We start from the raw sequence: 16,982 nt of genomic DNA on the forward strand, positions 1-16,982 counted from the left end.
AGCAATGGAACACTCCACTAAGCTCATCCATGGTAAGCGAGTGCCAACGGTTGCTTAGGCGGAAGTCGATGCTTAGCGGGACATTGTGGCGGCGATCCTTGGTGACCTTGAGTGAGCTAAGAAACTCAAGAGTGAGCTTCCTAAAAGATGGCCACTTCCTTTGGAACATGTAGACGAGACCGTTCCCATCGCCCACGTCGCACAACCTCCAAAAATCCTCCATGATCCCCAAAGTTTGGAGAGGAAAATCGTGGGGATATCTCAAGGGTGTCATCTCTCTTGCCGACACCTTCTTCCACATAGCCTTTTGCTCATCTGTGGCAAGGCTAATGCAATAATTCTTCGCGTTCTCGGGCTTTCCTTTTGATTTCATTATCCTACAAAAGAAAATTTACACTCTTAAAAAGAGTACCAACAAATAGGTAATCAAAGGTTCCCCCAAACTTGCACTTAACTAAGTAAAAACCAAGAATCAAGAATCATGTGCAAGTTTGTGTATCATAGCATCCTAAATTGTAGCATGTTAACATTAGAGCATAATCAACAAAAATAGGACACTTCATTCCATCCCCCAACGTGAACTCATCCCCCATGCGGAGACGTATCAACCATAAATCAATACAAATCAATAATCTCTAAAAAAAATCACAAGTATTACAATTCATGAAAATAATAATAGTCTCACAATGCTATGAACATGATCGCAACATATTAGCTTAAGAACAAGAGAGAATCACTATTCACTAAACAACAATTCACCACCCAAAATACAAATTAAACCATGGAAATTCAAAAATAGGCACACACAATCATCCCCCATCATAAAATAAGAGTTTCTACCGAACAATTCATCCAAAAACACCTAAATCCATGAAAGAATTAAAGCAAAGCTTAGAAATTGAGTAAGGACTCACACCTTATGTTGGAGAAAATTGAAGCAGAACTCTAAACTTGGAGAGGATTAAGAGAATGAGAGTGTGGGTGTGTGAAATTGGTGATTTATAATGGTGGGGTGTGTGCAAGGAAGGAATGGGAAAAGGAATGAAAAACTTACCTTATAAGAGCCAATTCTCATCTCTGGATCGTCCGTGGAGACCGTCGCGTAATGCGTGGCGGACCGCCACACGGGCTTTTGAAAATGGCACTTCCTGGCGGGCCGCCGCGGCCCGCTCAGCGGTTACTCTGGCCCACCCTAAGCCTGCCCTAGGCCCGACTCCATCCTGCACATGTAAACACACGTGTGGCAACCATCGTGTTAAGTGCGGCGACCGCCACTCGAATTATTTTTTTTTTTGTGAAGGAAAGGCAAAAACGAAAATAACAAGAAATAACAAAACAAAATTGAGTTGCCTCCCAACAAGAGCTTTTGTTTTGAGTCGTTAGCTCGACTTGAAGTGGCCCACTAGTTGGGCGGATCAGCGATCCTAGTGTTGAAAATCGGCATTGGGAGCAGCTTGGTCCCTAGCTTCTTCCACCACTTGTATTCCCCCTTATTGGTTTTAATCACATAGATCTCGGGGTCTTCCTTCGGTGCTTTCTTCTTCTTTTGCTTCTTTTTCTGCGGAACAGAATTTGAAGAGTTAGGTTCGTCCTTTTTGGAAGAAGGACTTACCTTGTTGACAATGTAAATTGTGGAGGTTGAAGGGTCCTCCACTTCAAATGGATCATGAGGCTTTGTCAAGTCCGTGACCATGATTGCCCTGCACTGCCGTTCCATCTCTGCCTGCTTTGCTTCCTCAAATTTAAGCATCTTACTCTCGATCTTATAGGTGGAGCGACTATAATTGTCACTGATTGTGATCTCCCCACGACCTACATCAATCAAGGCTTTGCAAGTGGCTAGAAAATCTCTACTCAAGATTAGAGGAACATTATTGTCCATTTTCATATCAAGAACAATAAAATCGGCAGGAAAGATGAAATCGTCAACCTTTACCAACACATCCTCAGTCATACCCACTGATTTAGTAGACGAGTTATCGGCCAACCTAAGTGTAACGTCTGAAGTCTTGAGCGGCCCAATGTTTAGCTTCTTGTAGTACTTTAGTGGCATGAGATTGATGGATGACCCTAAGTCGCATAGGGCCTTGTCAACTTTCCCTTCTCCAATCAGGCACCGAATGATAAACTGGCCCGGATCTCTCTGCTTTACTGCACTTTCCTTTTGGATGATCTCGCTGCAATGATGTAGTAGCTTAAGGCCGACTTTAGTCGGCTTTTTCTTCCCCATCATCGTCTCCCTTGGTAGTTTTGCATATTTTGGAATTTCCTGCAGCGATTCAACTAGAGGAATATTAGTATGGATCTTACAAAACATGTTTAGGAAATGCTTGAACTACTCTTCGAGCTTAAACTTCCTCTTTGGTTGAAAAGGGAGTACAATCCCGTTATGCTGCACAAGCTCCTATTTGGTAGACGATTGTGCCTTGTCAGTGGCGGCCCGCCGCGGGGTATGCGGCGGTCCGCCGGTGGCTGGCAGACTGCAATTGGTAGGTCAGCGGCGGTCCGCCGGCGGCTGGGCAGTCCCCATATTTTTGCTTCACCACCCACTTCTTGTTGATATCGTCCACTCGTGCTGCTGCCTTTGCCTTGTCCCATCAAGTTTCTTTTGGACCTACTCTATTTGAGTGTTGATGTTTGAAATGGCAGCCGAGATTATGTTTATCCCTTGCTCGAGGTTGTTGATCCTAGCTTCCACAACTCCGATCTTGGTATCATTGACTTTTCTATCTTGCGCGATCACTTCCAAGATCTTCATGATTCCTTGGTCATAATTCTCTTTTTTCTTGACGGGCTCAACTACTCCTCCCTTGCTTAAATCTTGCGGGGGGTTGCAAGAAATTATTGTTAGAATATGAATGATTAGGGTGAGGGCGGTTTCCATTATAATTAATTTTCCTGTGTTTTATGCGAGTCTTAGCTTAGATTTTCTGTTTTCTGTTTGAGTCTCTGTTTTCTGTTTAGATCTATGTGTTTTCTTTTCGTCTTTGCATGCTTTAGCCGTAGTTCTTGTTTTTACGTTGTCGTAGCTTAAATCGTAGGAGTAATTTTAAGTTTTATGTGTTTTCTTTTGTTTCGTCTTCTTCAGCTTTTCATATCTATTGCTGCTCTATTTTCTTTATGCTGATTTGTTGAGGAAGACGATCCCTGTTAAAGTTGTTTTGCTTTTCGTACCCTTCTGCAGGGGCCTGACAACCCCGTTTATTCTGTTTGTATTTTTATAGTAATGTTTTCTGAGTTGATCAGTTAGGTAGTTTAGTTGTTCAACTTACTTAGTTCTTTTCTTTTCCGCATCTGTAGATACTTAACCCACCCCAAAGTAAAGCGTGGCAAGAGCCAAGCCCCAAGCCGTATCACACAAACAATTCAAAACGCCTCATCTCTGTGGAATCGATCCTTACTTCCCTATGCTAATTAGTTAGTATCAGTGGGTTAAGGTTTTTGATGTCGTATTCCCTTCAGCCTCTCATTTCTTCTCACTCTCAGCTTGATCAGTCCGAGCTTTACTAGATCCACTCACCCGCAGTTTTGTAGGTGAAACAGACAGAAGTAGGCTGGCTTGATCAGGTCGACTGCCCAACTTGAGTAGCTTGCGACGACACACACAACTTTCAAGAAGATGGAGACGAGAGCGGAAAGGGCGACTGTCAGTAATCACCACATCTACTTCTTAAACAGATTCAACATGAAAGGAAAGATCGAACGTTAAATTACTAGATCTAACTAACTAGGCAGAAAGAAACTTAACAAGGCTGAAACACGAAATAAATAAACATAAAACTTCCATTGCAACGAGATTCAAGGCACAAGGTGTTCAAAACGGAATAATAGCTCAAATCCACTTCGAATGCAAAGATAATAAAAGTAGAACTAGCAAAACGTAAAACCAAATAAGTAAATATTGTTTTGTGGATCTTTGAATAACTTCTAACAACGATGGCTGGCTGGAACGGAGGCGACTCTCCTTCGACAAGTGGCCGAAGGCTTCAAGTGGTGTATGAACCAGTGAGGGAGTAATGAGAAGAACAATGGAGCTAGCCTCCAAAAACATAGAACTAATAAAAAGATGTTACACTTTCTTTTTTAGTTTGTCCCACAAAAGTTGTCACATTTTTCTTTTTAGAAAAAGTTTTCTCTCACATGAATATAAAAACTATATTTTCTCTCTCCATTTAACACACAAAACAAAATCTCCTAAAATCTCGTGCTGTGTGACATCTTTTATGGGATGAGAGGGAGTACTAAATATAGGATTTTGAAAAAAAAAAAATGATTTACGTTGTTTATTTATCCTGTAGTTAGGTTGCTCTAGATCCAGAACCCATATATTACTGTTGGAAATATTAAATATGAGTACTTAAACTCAATTAATCGGCCAACTACATAACACTTGATCAATTGAGTAAAGTTCTCACCCGTCAAACTGAAATGAAATAATACAATCGACGGCAGAAAAAAGTTAATGGGAAATGCTGAAAGCAGACAGATGCAATAATTTTCAACTACTTCAACCTAATTTATTTTCCCGTGTCGCCTAGGGTTCATCGCTGTTTCAATTATTTTCTGTAATCAGAAATTGAGCTCCAATAGTCCATTTACGCGAGTTCAACTGAATTATCCTGCTATTGCTGAATTTATACCATGGCCGTGGTTGAGGAATCGGATCAACAACTCAAACAGCAAAAGAAAAAGCCAGCTTCTGAAGATGACAAAAGGTGAGAACAATTTTATGTCTATTTCATCCTTTCTTTGTTTAAAGTTTGTATAAGTGTTTATTTTAGTTAGCTGACTGCACAATTAATTGTATGTAGGAAAAAGAAAATGCCTCCTGGTAGCTTGATGAAGGCTTTGATAAGGCCTGGAGCTGGTGAAAAGACACCAATAGAGGGTGATCAGGTTGACTGTTTTTTTGTTTAATAGCTAGTGATGATTCTTCTGTGGAGAAATGGATGTGATTTTATAAATATGACGTTTTATCCAGATTATATATCACTGTACAATACGGACATTAGATGGCGTTGTTGTGGAGTCGACTCGATCAGAATATGGAGGTGAGTAAGCTTTTCTGTTATCATGACCATTGGTAAGATAGGGGGGGGGGTATGTGCTTTAGCTGAACTAGTTCTAGTAGAATATTCATATTTAGCATTTAAAGGTATTCCTATATTAGTATAATTAGATGGCTTAAGGTTAGTTTTGCAGAGCAGTAATTTGTTATTGCTTAGTTTTCATTTTGTTTATGCTTACTTGGCAAAGGACTATCTCACCTCTCTTGAGTACAGGCAAAGGTATTCCAAAACGACAGGTATTGGGAAAAAGCAAGATCATATTGGGATTGCTAGAAGGATTTCCTACAATGTTGAAAGGTGAAGTTGCAATGGTAGGTGTTTTACAACATGTTATCGCCGATTTCCCTTTAAACTTAACGTATCATTTCACTCCTTCATGTGTATAGTTTTTGGAGTAACAGAAATATAACACTCTTAATGGATACTTACTGGTTTTAGACTATATGTACTTACAGTCTCTCTTCTAAGTGAGATTGCTGATATGTATATCCTTTTAGAATAAAAATCCATATAAAGTTAATGTATACAAAACATCGTGGGTGGCCGGTCGAGAAACCTCATTTTTTTGCCTTGATTGCACTGGGTGATGATGTATATTTGATATCAGTTCAAGGTAAAACCTGAGCTGCATTATGGTGAGGAGGATTGCCCTGTTTCTGTTCCCGATGGCTTTCCCAAGGATGATGAACTTCATTTTGAGATAGAGTTGATTGAATTCTCGAAAGTCAAGGTAAAAATGTCTTAATTTTTCTTATTAGCTTTACACCAGTTTTTATAAATCACAAGTTTTAAGAGGCTACCTTATTTGTTAAACACTAATGCAGTTTATATGCTCACGTCAATATGTGATCTACAATTGGTTAAGACTTGTAGAATTAGAGAATTGCACCCTATATGTTCCCATACAAAAATTGCTGAACTCTGGTAGGTGCATACTCTCTGTTATTATGCTATGATTTCAAAGATCTTAAATATGTGTGGTCTTGATGCTATTTGCATACAAATTTATGCACGGATCTTTTCATTGCTTAGACAGTTTTATACATTATATTTGTGTGCTTTGCAACTGACTTTGTACCATCATACATTCTCAAATAACATACTCGTTCCGTCCCTTAAAAATATAAACTATTTTTTTTAGTCCGTCCCTTAAAATTAAGAACTTTCTAATTTAGAAATTTTTTTCTCTCTAAAGAGGTGTGACCCATTCTCAACTAACAATACTTCAATCACTTTTTCTTTTTATCTCTCTTACTTTACCAATTGTTCATTAAACCCCATGCCCCTTCGAAAGTTCTTATTCTTATGGGATGGAGGGAGTATTGATTATTATCTCATTAACTTTGGCGTCATTTCTGAACGGATTTAACTTTACGTTTCCTAGACTTTTGCCGTGTGATACTCAGCTTGGAGAATTTCAACCTCCCTGAAGCTATTAATTTGGATGTTTTCCCTTCATTTTCTCAGGTTATTACTGAAGATTTAGGTGTCTTAAAGAAGGTAAGTTTCAGGGATTCCAAGTTCCAACCCATTACCTGTGTTTGCTATTGCTTTTACCTTGTAGCCAAGTTGCGGAGATTCACCCAAAACAGATGTGCTGCGCTACCCAGCACGTAGCCCTGTCTCCCCTACTCTGATTCCAACCCGCTTTGCCTGTTTTATCCATTGCCTAGTTACATATGAATGATGCATTACTGCTTTTTGTATGACATCTGATCATGATAAGCACATAAGTTAGGGAGCAATTACTTAATCCATAACCTAGGGAGCAATTACTTAATCCATAACCATGTGTTGACTCCCACTTATATACTAGTCCACACTTTATGTGGAACCGATGTGGGATTCATATCAATCCATCCCCCTTTTGAGCCAAATGTCCACAGACGGAACACTTCGGATGACATATCTAAGTACAAGGCCCACCATCCATTTGATGGCCCTTGGGCCCACATCGGTTCCCCATGAAAGTGTGGAATAACATATAAGTGGGACTAACCCTTTAGCTTTGACCATGGTTTTGGTTTAAGTTAGGGCTTCCTGACTTATGTTCCTATGAATTTGGTGTGGTGAACGTGGTTCCAAAGGTGTGACCGAAAGGCTACAGAAATGGGCTAACCGAAGGTGTGACCAAAGTGTTGCCACAGAAGATGTGGGCCCGCATGGAAAGAAATGGATGGTGGGCCCATGGCTTTGGGTTTACCACCCGACATGTGCCGTCCGGTTCGAGAGGGGATAGATTGATACATATCCTACGTCGGTTTCACTCATGAAAGTGTGGAATGACATATAAGTGGAAGTTGACCCTTTATCTTTGCCATGATTTTAGGTTAAGTAGAGCATTATACAAAATAATAAGCCTTCATAATCATACAACAAGGCACTATTATTAGAGCATACTTATTTGATGATTGATATTTTCTTGGCTAACGTGTTTAAGATGTTAAAGCATAATTATGAGGAGAATAATTGAATGACTGTTTTTATTTTAATTTTTCTAATAGGTCGAGGAAGATGGACAAGGTTGGGAACAACCAAGAGAACCCTATGAAGTTAAAGCTTGGTATAAGAACTGCTTCTTTAACAATTTCTCTTCAGTTTTGGAGATATGAAGCTAATCTATCTCTCTGTGTTTTTTCTTACAGCCTTATATATTTCTTTTGTAGTGCTCAACAATGGTTCTTTGTGTTCCTGTAAACTTTTGGCTTGACTAGTTATTTACCTTGCATATGATTGCGTGTAGGATATCAGGGAAGTCTGGAGATGGAAAGGTGATATATTCTCATACACATGGGGAACCGTTTCTGTTCACCTATGGTAAATCTGAAGTAAGCAGCACATTCCTTTATTTATGTTCATGTATTATGGTTATTTTTGTCTTCAGACATGTTTAATGTATATTTTTTGATAATACCTTGCTAATATTTTTTTTAAGATAACTAATAGCTATACATATCTAAGTTCTATTTTTATTATTCTTTCTTGTGTTTAGATACCAAAAGGTCTTGAGTTGGGAATTGGAACAATGACACGAGGAGAAAAAGCAGTTATTTATGTCATTAAGGAATACTTAACTCAATGCCCTCTGATGCCCTCCATTGAAGGTATTTCTGAAGTCCACTTTGAAGTAGAGTTGCTGCATTTTGTTCAGGTAAAACGCATAATATGTTTACCCTTTTCATGGTTGTTCAAAGGAAAGAATCTCAGGGAGCTACATCTAGGGGATGGTGTGATTGTAAACCAATATTAAAATGCATGGTTATATTCAGTAGCTTATCTTTTCATTTCTCCTTGTTCGAGGAAAAGTTAGTATCCAATTTTCTATCGGGGTGTGTGTTTTGGGGGGGAGGAGTCTAATCAATTGCGCTTTGTCAAATCTATTTATAAGTTATTTGAGATAACTTGGTTTGGATTCGCAGGTCCGTGATGTCCTTGGGGATGGGCGCTTGATAAAACGCCGTTTGCGAGATGGGAGAGGTTCTGTTCAATAATTATTCTATTGTTTCCTTGATCTATTATATTGAACGAATGCCAGTTCACCGGATAAAGTCAATAATTGTAATAATAGTCATTTACCAACTTCATTATAGGTTTCTTTCTGCCTAATAAAGCATATTAAATTGCTAAAACATTTCCTGTGTACTTTCTGTGATATTCCAAATAATTAGGTGAATTTCCTATGGATTGCCCTCTTCATGATAGCCTGTTACGTGTCCACTACAAGGGGATGCTTCTCAATGAGGAAAACACTGTTTTCTATGATACAAGAGTTGATAACACTGATCAGCCTTTTGAGTTCAGATCAGGGGAAGGCCTTGTAAGACACACTTCAGAGCTAAGCTTATATGTCCAACTTCTTTAAAGCTTTTGTAGATCTGTTATTTACTTCTGGTTTTAATAGGTGCCAGAAGGGTTTGAAATGTGCACAAGATTGATGTTACCTGGAGAGATAGCTTCGGTCACATGCCCCCCAGACTATGCTTACGATAAGTTTCCAAGGTTAAACTACCAGTGATCGTACATAGATATTACACGTAGTGTAAATGTTGCTAAAAAATACTTCTTCTGCTGCTAACCTGTCGATCATGGTCTACTTATTTCCAATTATTTATTTACCTAGTTTCTGTTGTTCATTAATATGAACAGGCCAGCCAACGTTCCTGAAGGTGCTTATGTAAAATGGGAGATTGAGCTTCTTGATTACGAGAAGCAAAAGGTAAGAAAATTTAAGATCATGATATGGAATAAAAACTGAACCACAATAATCTTACATGTGGCCCATGCATTCAATATTGAAATGTCATCTTTAAATTATGAGTATGGGAACTCGATTGAGGAAATGTATTATTTTGTCCTCTTTTGTTAATGAAAACTAGTGAGAAATGGATAACTAAATAGCCTCAGACACATAAGGGTATTTCTAATGGAATATATAGACACATCACTCAGTCTAAATTTGTTGCAGTTTTATTATGATCAATGATAATTTGATTAATGTCTCATGCTATGAATACGAGAGCACCCAATAATTGAAAAATCTAACATAAATACAGTGGGTCAAAAAAATTTCACTGTAGCCTAATCCTGTTTAGAAACCTACTCCCTCCGTCCTCGAATAGGAGTCCCGGTTCATAATTACCATAAATGGTAAAGAGACCCCACATTCCACTAACTCATTTCACTCACATATCATTTAAAACTAATGTATACAAGTGGGACCCCTATTCCACTAATTTTCTTCCATCCACTTTTCTTAATATTTCTTAAAACCCGTGCCGGATAGAAATGAGACTCCTATTCATGGACGGAGGGAGTATTTATTATGATTAAATAGTACTCCCTCCGTCCCAAGGAAGATGACCCCTTCCTTGGGCGGCACGGGATTTTATGCAGTTATATTTTGTGTGTTAAGAGGAGAGAGTTAGACAGAGGGAATAAAGTAGAGATAGAGGTGTTTCCATTTTAAGTAATGGGTCATCTTGGTTGGGACAAACCAAAAAGGAAAATGAGTCATCTTCAATGGGACGGAGGGAGTACAATGTATTTCTTGTATCCTGCCAAAAAATTAAAGATTTCTTTGTTGGCTGAATTTGTTCTGCCCAATCTGCAATGCTGCTGATTGAATCCTTGATGCAGGACTGGACAGGTTTCAACTTTAGAGAAATAATGGATGATGTTGAGAAGATCAAAGGCACGGTATATGTTACTTGATTACTCAGTGGGGACTTTTTTCATTTGTCAATGTGTTTTTCTTCTCAAAATGGGAAGGGGCGAGAACAAATATAAAAGTGTATACGGCAGGGAAGGAAATCTTTATGTGATGTATAAGTATCTTAACATAATGCATGTTATACCAGAATCAGTAACCACCATGAGACATAACTACTGACCTGCTTGCAGCAGGTGTGTAAAAAGTTTAGTACAATCAGAAGATATGTACTGATGCATCTGTAATGATGATGTGCACCGATAGAATTCACAATATACATTCTCTATTCATATCTTTCTTCCTTTACAAGTTGATGAATGTTCCAGGTAGTTCATGAACAATCATCAATACAATGTGAGATTGTGGACTTTTTTCTTTCATTAAAAATAGTCTTTCAAGCTTCATTTCTTTCCTTCACTAAATTCTAGATGAATCAACAGTATCTATTGTTCTGTGGTCGAACCATGCTTATACTTTATGCTTTTGTTCTTAAGTTGTAAATATTTGATATTTCTTCATACTGAGGCAGCAATGTTATACTCTGTATATTTCAGGGTAACAGGCTATTCAAAGAAGGCAAATATGAACTTGCCAAAGCAAAATATGAACATGTAATTTCCTTTTATTTTGATCTCAGTTCTTTTCCTAAGCTTTCAGAGGCAGCATGTATTTTTAATATACATTGCTTTTATCCATTTTAGTTGTTCAGCCCTTTGAGTTATTTCTGACTAGCATACTGTTATTGAGTGATTTGGATTGCTTTTCCAGGTGCTTCGGGAATTTAATCATGTTAATCCTCAAGATGATGAGGAGGGAAAAGAATTTTCAAACACAAGAGTACGTATTACAAGGAATTTATGCAATATTATCTTCAGAAACGAGTTAATTTATGTACTTGTTCAAATTGGTTGAAGGATTTGCTGCACCTGAACATGGCTGCGTGCTTGCTGAAAATTGGCGAATATAGGAAATCAGTTGAAAGTTGCAATAAGGTAATCCCCAAACCTTATGGTGAATATTTTCCAGATTTAGATTCCTACTAAGAAGGTAGCTAGCTTTTGAAATCTCATGAAATGACCGACTAATGCGTTTCTGCATTTAAAGGTATTGGATGCCAACCCAGCTCATGTCAAAGCTCTGTATCGCCGTGGAATGGCATACATGGCTGTTGGTAACTTCGAAGAAGCTAGAGCAGATTTCAGTAAGGTACAACATCATTGAAATGTTACTGGTGGTAAAGGCAGTCATATAATTATTTATCTCCCATCTGAATCAGTCTTCTTGGTTTTAGATGATGAGCGTCGACAAATCATCAGAAGCAACCGCAAATGCAGCTCTTCTCAAACTGAAAAAGGAGGAGCAGGTTAGTATCAAAAAACAAATCTTGGCTCAGTTATGGAACACTTCTAATCATAACAGATATTAAGGTTTCATAAAAGTTACTACATTTGTTTGTGAACCAATGTGCGCCACTGGGTTGTTCAGGAAATTCACAAACGAGCTCGTCAACAGTTTAAGGGATTGTTTGACAAGAAACCAGGGGAGATTTCTGAGGCTGGTGGAAAGGATCTGCAAGAAGAGGCTCCCCTCGATGCGGATAACCGCGATGCTATAAATGACGGTAAAGAGCATCTTCTCGAGGCCACCGCTCCTCTACCTACAAGCATATGGTCCAGATTATGGCCTAGTACCAGGAACCTTTTTACAACTCTTGGATTAGATAGATGTGCCATTTTGTGATATTTTATCTCACTTGGAATAGATTGATGTCACGTTATCTATCTAAATATGAAAGGAGAGGACCATACATTTTTGGAGATAACTTATCATTCTTCCTTGTTATTTTTATCTCATGTATTACAACTCATGCGTGACACATCTTTCGAAGAAAATTAACGAACAAGAAAATAAATATTCAACTGCATTCAACCTCCGACATAGCTTGATTCACATAGTGTAATAATTTCCACAGCTACAGTCATACAACACAGACTCGACCTCTTCGATATGATACTGATACAGACCAGCAACAAGATTTCCGGCGGCATGTCCGGCCACCGCTGCTGCAAAGAAGACGAAATCGGTGGCCATTATGGCTATGATGGCCAAGTAAGTCATGAACATCTGAAGCGCCCTCAAGGCGGCACCACCCAGTGCAGCGACCCTCGGATCGCTTCGTCGGCTGACGGGATAGTTGGAGCAGAACTCAGCAGTGAAGGTAAGCAGAAACACTAACAAGAGAGAGAAACCATAGTCGTAAGGAGATTGGTAGTGGGGCCACCCCGGCAAGAGCCTCATGAGATACCAATTCCAAAAGCTGCTAAATGAGAAGGCCTCCATACAAATTCAAATTAAATGCAGGCTGAAATCTTCTCTTCACACACATATATATGTGATTAGTTGTGAATATGAAGCCAAGTTGGAAAAGAATTGGTTGTCTTTTGAGGAGTGATTGGGATTTGGTGGAATGGATGAAATGATTGCATAACTTGCTTGAGGTTTTATAAAGGGTGAGGCTAATTATTGATATATGTCAAGTGACATTTTTTGATGCTAATTATATGACTTTGAAGCTACGGTAGCTGCATAAATTGCAAGCATTTCAAAAGCTGAGTTTGAAATTAAGGACATGTAAAAGGCAGACGGCCTTTCGAAAACAAATATCCAGTAACTACCTCTTGACTTTGTAGTTTAATAGTATGAAATAAAAAATACTATATGTACGTTACTAGATTTGTGAGATGAAGAAATGCTTGCGTAATCGTATGATTTTTTGTTATGTTTTTTTTTTTCTTGTAAATGATTTTTTCTTATGTTTTAATACTTTATCTCTTATTAAAATATTGGCTATTTAAATCTTGTATATACAATAAAAATTTTATGATAGTTTTTAAACCATATTATTATTATTATTATTAAAACCTTTGTTTTAGATATTAACCTCTCACCGTTGGGCCAACTGACACACTCCTATTATTATGATTTTCGTTATGTTGTATAATGTGTTTCCCCGAAATATGTCGATATGCATAATTCTGGAGCCAAGCCAGGTAAGTCATCGGGTACCCCCACTAATCAAATAAATTGTCACATTATTGTCACTATTGTGTGTGCAAATATTGATTCGGCATTTGAGAAAACGACACGAATGCCAGATTGTCCATTTTGCTTTAATCAATAAAAGCAAAATTAAGAATATTAATACTGCGTCCGTGATTTAACGACTTAAAGAAATTATCCATACAATCAAGAGCAAATTAAGAACACTCATGAAGATCCTTACAAAAATCACGGAAACTCTATTAGAAGTGTTGAAAATGAATTGAAATATGGAAATGTAAAAAATGAGAATAGCTAAGGATACATTTTATTGACTTAAAATGATCGTATTTAATACTCCTTCCGTCTCACAAGAGATGTCACACTCGTGAAATGTCACAGGATTTTAGAAGATTTTATTCTGTGTGTTGTGGAAGTAGAAAATATAATATTTATATTATTGTGAAGGAGAATTTTATCTAAAAATAGAAATGTGACATCTTTTATGAGACAGATGGAATAATATGTTACCCTTTAAATAGAGCATTGCAAAGAATGTTTATATAGTAAAACCTTGTGCGCCAAATATTCTTGGGCTCCAAGATTATGATTTAATTATTTTTTTTTCAACACTCTCCTTTAAGTTGAGTGGTGGGATTTCTAAAACTCAATTTAAAAAGTACGCTTGCAAGACTTCTCGAGTTCACTGTCTTGGTAAGAATATCTGTCAGCCTAATCTTTTGATCAGACAAATGGAAACTCCACAACTCTACTCTCAATCTTCTTTTTGATGAATCATTTTATTCCAACACACCTCCCATTTAATTGTTTAGATTCTCTTGTTTCATGACTCTCGCTTCAAAAAATTTATCGATTATTGCTGGATAAAATTGTAGAATTTACTATCACGAAAATGGGGAAAAATCAAGCCTACAAAGCGATGCAAAGATCTCGGTTTGGCTCGAGCTCCGCCGCGCCGGATGAGGTCGAAGATAGCATGGTTCGTACCCTTCCAAACTCTGTATTTAGTGCGTAGTCTGATTTTTTTCTTATTAGATGTTGATTTGAGAAAGTTTGTTGATGGAGATGCTAACAGCATGATAATTTGTGATATAATTAATGAATTAACTAAATCATACTTAAAAATGAATTAATAAATTGACTTCGAAGGATTTAGGATGACAATGTGTAGTTAAACTTGCTGAAAAGTGTTGTAGAACTGAAATTTGTTGGACTAATTAGTACTATTTAATTTTAAGAACTTAGCAGACTTGATAGTAAATCATGTGCTTCTGGTTAACAAGAGTTTGGCTGCTCTGTTCTATTTTTTTCCCCTGATCTGTTGGATGCCTAGTTATACAATTAATATCATAAACAACCCTGCTCAATAAGTGCGTACATGATGGAGATGGTCTCTGAAGATTTTATTGTGGTGTGTTGGTGTTTCTTGGTAAACTATTGCATCCAGGTTTCTCTGCCGGGACTTACTAATACAGACATCTTGTTCCAGGTGAGACATGTCTACATATTCAATATCTCCTCAAATTGTGGTGTTAAAGAAGGCAGTTGGGCAGAGATTTGCTGTAATCCAAATCGACTGTCAACAGTCAATAATTTCTTACCTTTTAGTAATTTTGGCTAAAGGTGACACTGGATGTTTTAGACATGAGAATCTAAGGCCATTTTTATATCATGTTTGTCGCTGTTTATCGACGAGTATATATCCTATAGCAAAGGAAATCACAACTTAAACTGATCTGCACTTTCTTTCATTTTTCCCCTTTTCTTGAAACTGACAAAAGTTAAGTTCAAAGTAACACCAATTATTCAACTAGGCCTCTGGATGGAAAGAGAATTGTTGGGTCTTCGTTTGTAAGCTCTGGAAACAGTGCTACTAAGAATCTTGATGAATAGAACCGTTATACCTAAAGAAATTTTGTGGTGTGCTTCAATCAGCTGAAGGGGGGATATATTATCTCTCCGCATAACTTTACTACTCGAGGAATTTGGTATAGATTAACTTTTGGTTTTTGGATGTAGGCACTTTGCAGAACTTTGGAGTTATGGGATCAGATGCAGAAGGGTTACAAAAGAACATGTTTGGTAAGTGATTGCAAGACTTCTGTTAATTAATTGTTGAGGTTATGCTATATTATTGTGTTATTGTAATGTGAATGCAACTCAGAATAATTCACATTTCATGGAGTATAGGTGTGGGATCATGTTAGGATGCAAGAGCTGTGCTGATCCACAAGGATTTCGCTATGTGAAGGTAAATCCCCCTTATGTATATCCGGATTCATTTGTTTATTGTGAAGTATTTGGCTTTACTGTCTTAAGTTATAATAAATGCTGATGTTCATTATTCTAATGTCCGATGTGCAAGAAGGCACACAGAGAAGATGCACTTCTTGTTTTGCATATGTATTTATACATTTTATAATAGATTGGATCTATGCTACCTTTTTGTAGTACATATATTAGAAGAAAATATAGGATTCTCACTTAATTATCTAAATGGTATTAGAACTAGGTCTACATACAAGAGATATAGAGTCAGTGACTCGAGAATAAGAAGTAAAGAAAATAAGGATGGTACTATGAATGAGATTCTCTCTGATACATCTCATTTCTGTTTATGAAATGTGGTCCTCTCATTTCTCATCCCGGAAACTATGATCAGCTAACTAAGTGCTAATATTCTGTTTCCAGATTTCAGTAAGATCTTCAAGTACTAATTCATTCACTTGGGAGGAGATGAAGTGAACATGAGTAAGATTTTACACAAAATTCGAATTGCAAAACAGTTCTATTTTTTGTTGCTAGTATTTTTATAGTAGTCAAGTCAATCATTTAGCTTTGCATACCGTTATGAATGAAATGCATGTAAATTTGGATCGCAGGTTGCTGGGAGATAAAGCCTCGTGTTAGAAAATGGTAAAATCTACTGCTTCAGTCTTTAATAAAAATGCAGCGAGAGCAAGTCACTATTGAGGTGCGCGAGCAGTTGGAGAAGCAAACTGAGTTGTCACGTGCGGAGTTGGAGAGGCAAAATGCAGCAGCACGTGCTGAACTAGACAGCAAAATGCGAGTTGCGCCCAGATTTAGAGAAAAAAAATAGGAGGTGGGAACGGTTGATGAACGTCAGTGAATAGGTTGACGAAATGATAAGTCAAAAATAGCTCAAGTCTTTATAAACTAAAAGTGTAAAACAATATTATTGATTTTATATAATTTTTTAGTTTTGTTACTTTTTTATTGTCATTATGATTTTTTATTTAATAAATTGTCCAAATAATAAATTAAAAAATATATATATTAGAATTGCTGATGAATACAAATGGCCAAAAACCTGCTAGCACAATAGAGGTGCTAGCAAACTTGCGAGCATAATAGAGTTGCTAGCAAACTTGCGAGCACATATATAGCTTGGTCAACTTCTCCTATTAGCGAGCAACTAGAGTTGCTAGCAAATTTGCGAGCACATATATAGCTTGGTCAACTTCTCCTATTAGCGAGCAAAAAGGTGCTAGCAAAATAACTTTTGCTCGCAAAATGGTCGCAAATTTGCTACAAGCGCTATAGCTAGCACAATTAGTGCTCGCAGTGTGCTAGCAAATCGGGTTGTTGCGAGCACTTTATTACCTTTTTGCGAGCACAATGGT

At 37.6% G+C, this 16,982-nt stretch overlaps 3 protein-coding genes across 3 annotated transcripts; 2 read left to right on the plus strand and 1 right to left on the minus strand.

Moving 5' to 3' along the window:
• Positions 1–4,388: 4,388 nt before the first annotated feature.
• Positions 4,389–12,100, plus strand: LOC125205477 (peptidyl-prolyl cis-trans isomerase PASTICCINO1). Its single transcript, XM_048104444.1, has 20 exons — positions 4,389–4,715; positions 4,812–4,896; positions 4,982–5,051; positions 5,283–5,380; positions 5,677–5,799; positions 6,537–6,569; positions 7,574–7,632; positions 7,813–7,897; positions 8,062–8,220; positions 8,489–8,546; positions 8,738–8,886; positions 8,971–9,068; positions 9,216–9,285; positions 10,206–10,265; positions 10,833–10,889; positions 11,047–11,115; positions 11,193–11,270; positions 11,383–11,484; positions 11,570–11,641; positions 11,764–12,100. The coding sequence occupies exons 1-20, from the start codon at positions 4,642–4,644 to the stop codon at positions 12,016–12,018; spliced, it is 1,854 nt and encodes a 617-aa protein (XP_047960401.1). The 5' UTR covers positions 4,389–4,641; the 3' UTR covers positions 12,019–12,100.
• A 125-nt stretch (positions 12,101–12,225) lies between these two features.
• On the minus strand, positions 12,226–12,618 carry LOC125206178 (copper transporter 3-like). The gene has a single exon (XM_048105466.1). The coding sequence runs from the start codon at positions 12,616–12,618 to the stop codon at positions 12,226–12,228; it is 393 nt and encodes a 130-aa protein (XP_047961423.1).
• Positions 12,619–13,295: 677 nt separating this feature from the next.
• On the plus strand, positions 13,296–16,569 carry LOC125206179. The gene is made up of 7 exons (XM_048105467.1): positions 13,296–13,328; positions 14,214–14,317; positions 14,786–14,827; positions 15,358–15,420; positions 15,529–15,589; positions 16,030–16,089; positions 16,221–16,569. The coding sequence occupies exons 1-6, from the start codon at positions 13,296–13,298 to the stop codon at positions 16,081–16,083; spliced, it is 357 nt and encodes a 118-aa protein (XP_047961424.1). The 3' UTR covers positions 16,084–16,089; positions 16,221–16,569.
• Positions 16,570–16,982: the final 413 nt, after the last annotated feature.

The sequence above is a fragment of the Salvia hispanica genome, chromosome 2 (genome assembly GCF_023119035.1).
Source record: "Salvia hispanica cultivar TCC Black 2014 chromosome 2, UniMelb_Shisp_WGS_1.0, whole genome shotgun sequence".
Taxonomy (NCBI): domain Eukaryota; kingdom Viridiplantae; phylum Streptophyta; class Magnoliopsida; order Lamiales; family Lamiaceae; genus Salvia; species Salvia hispanica.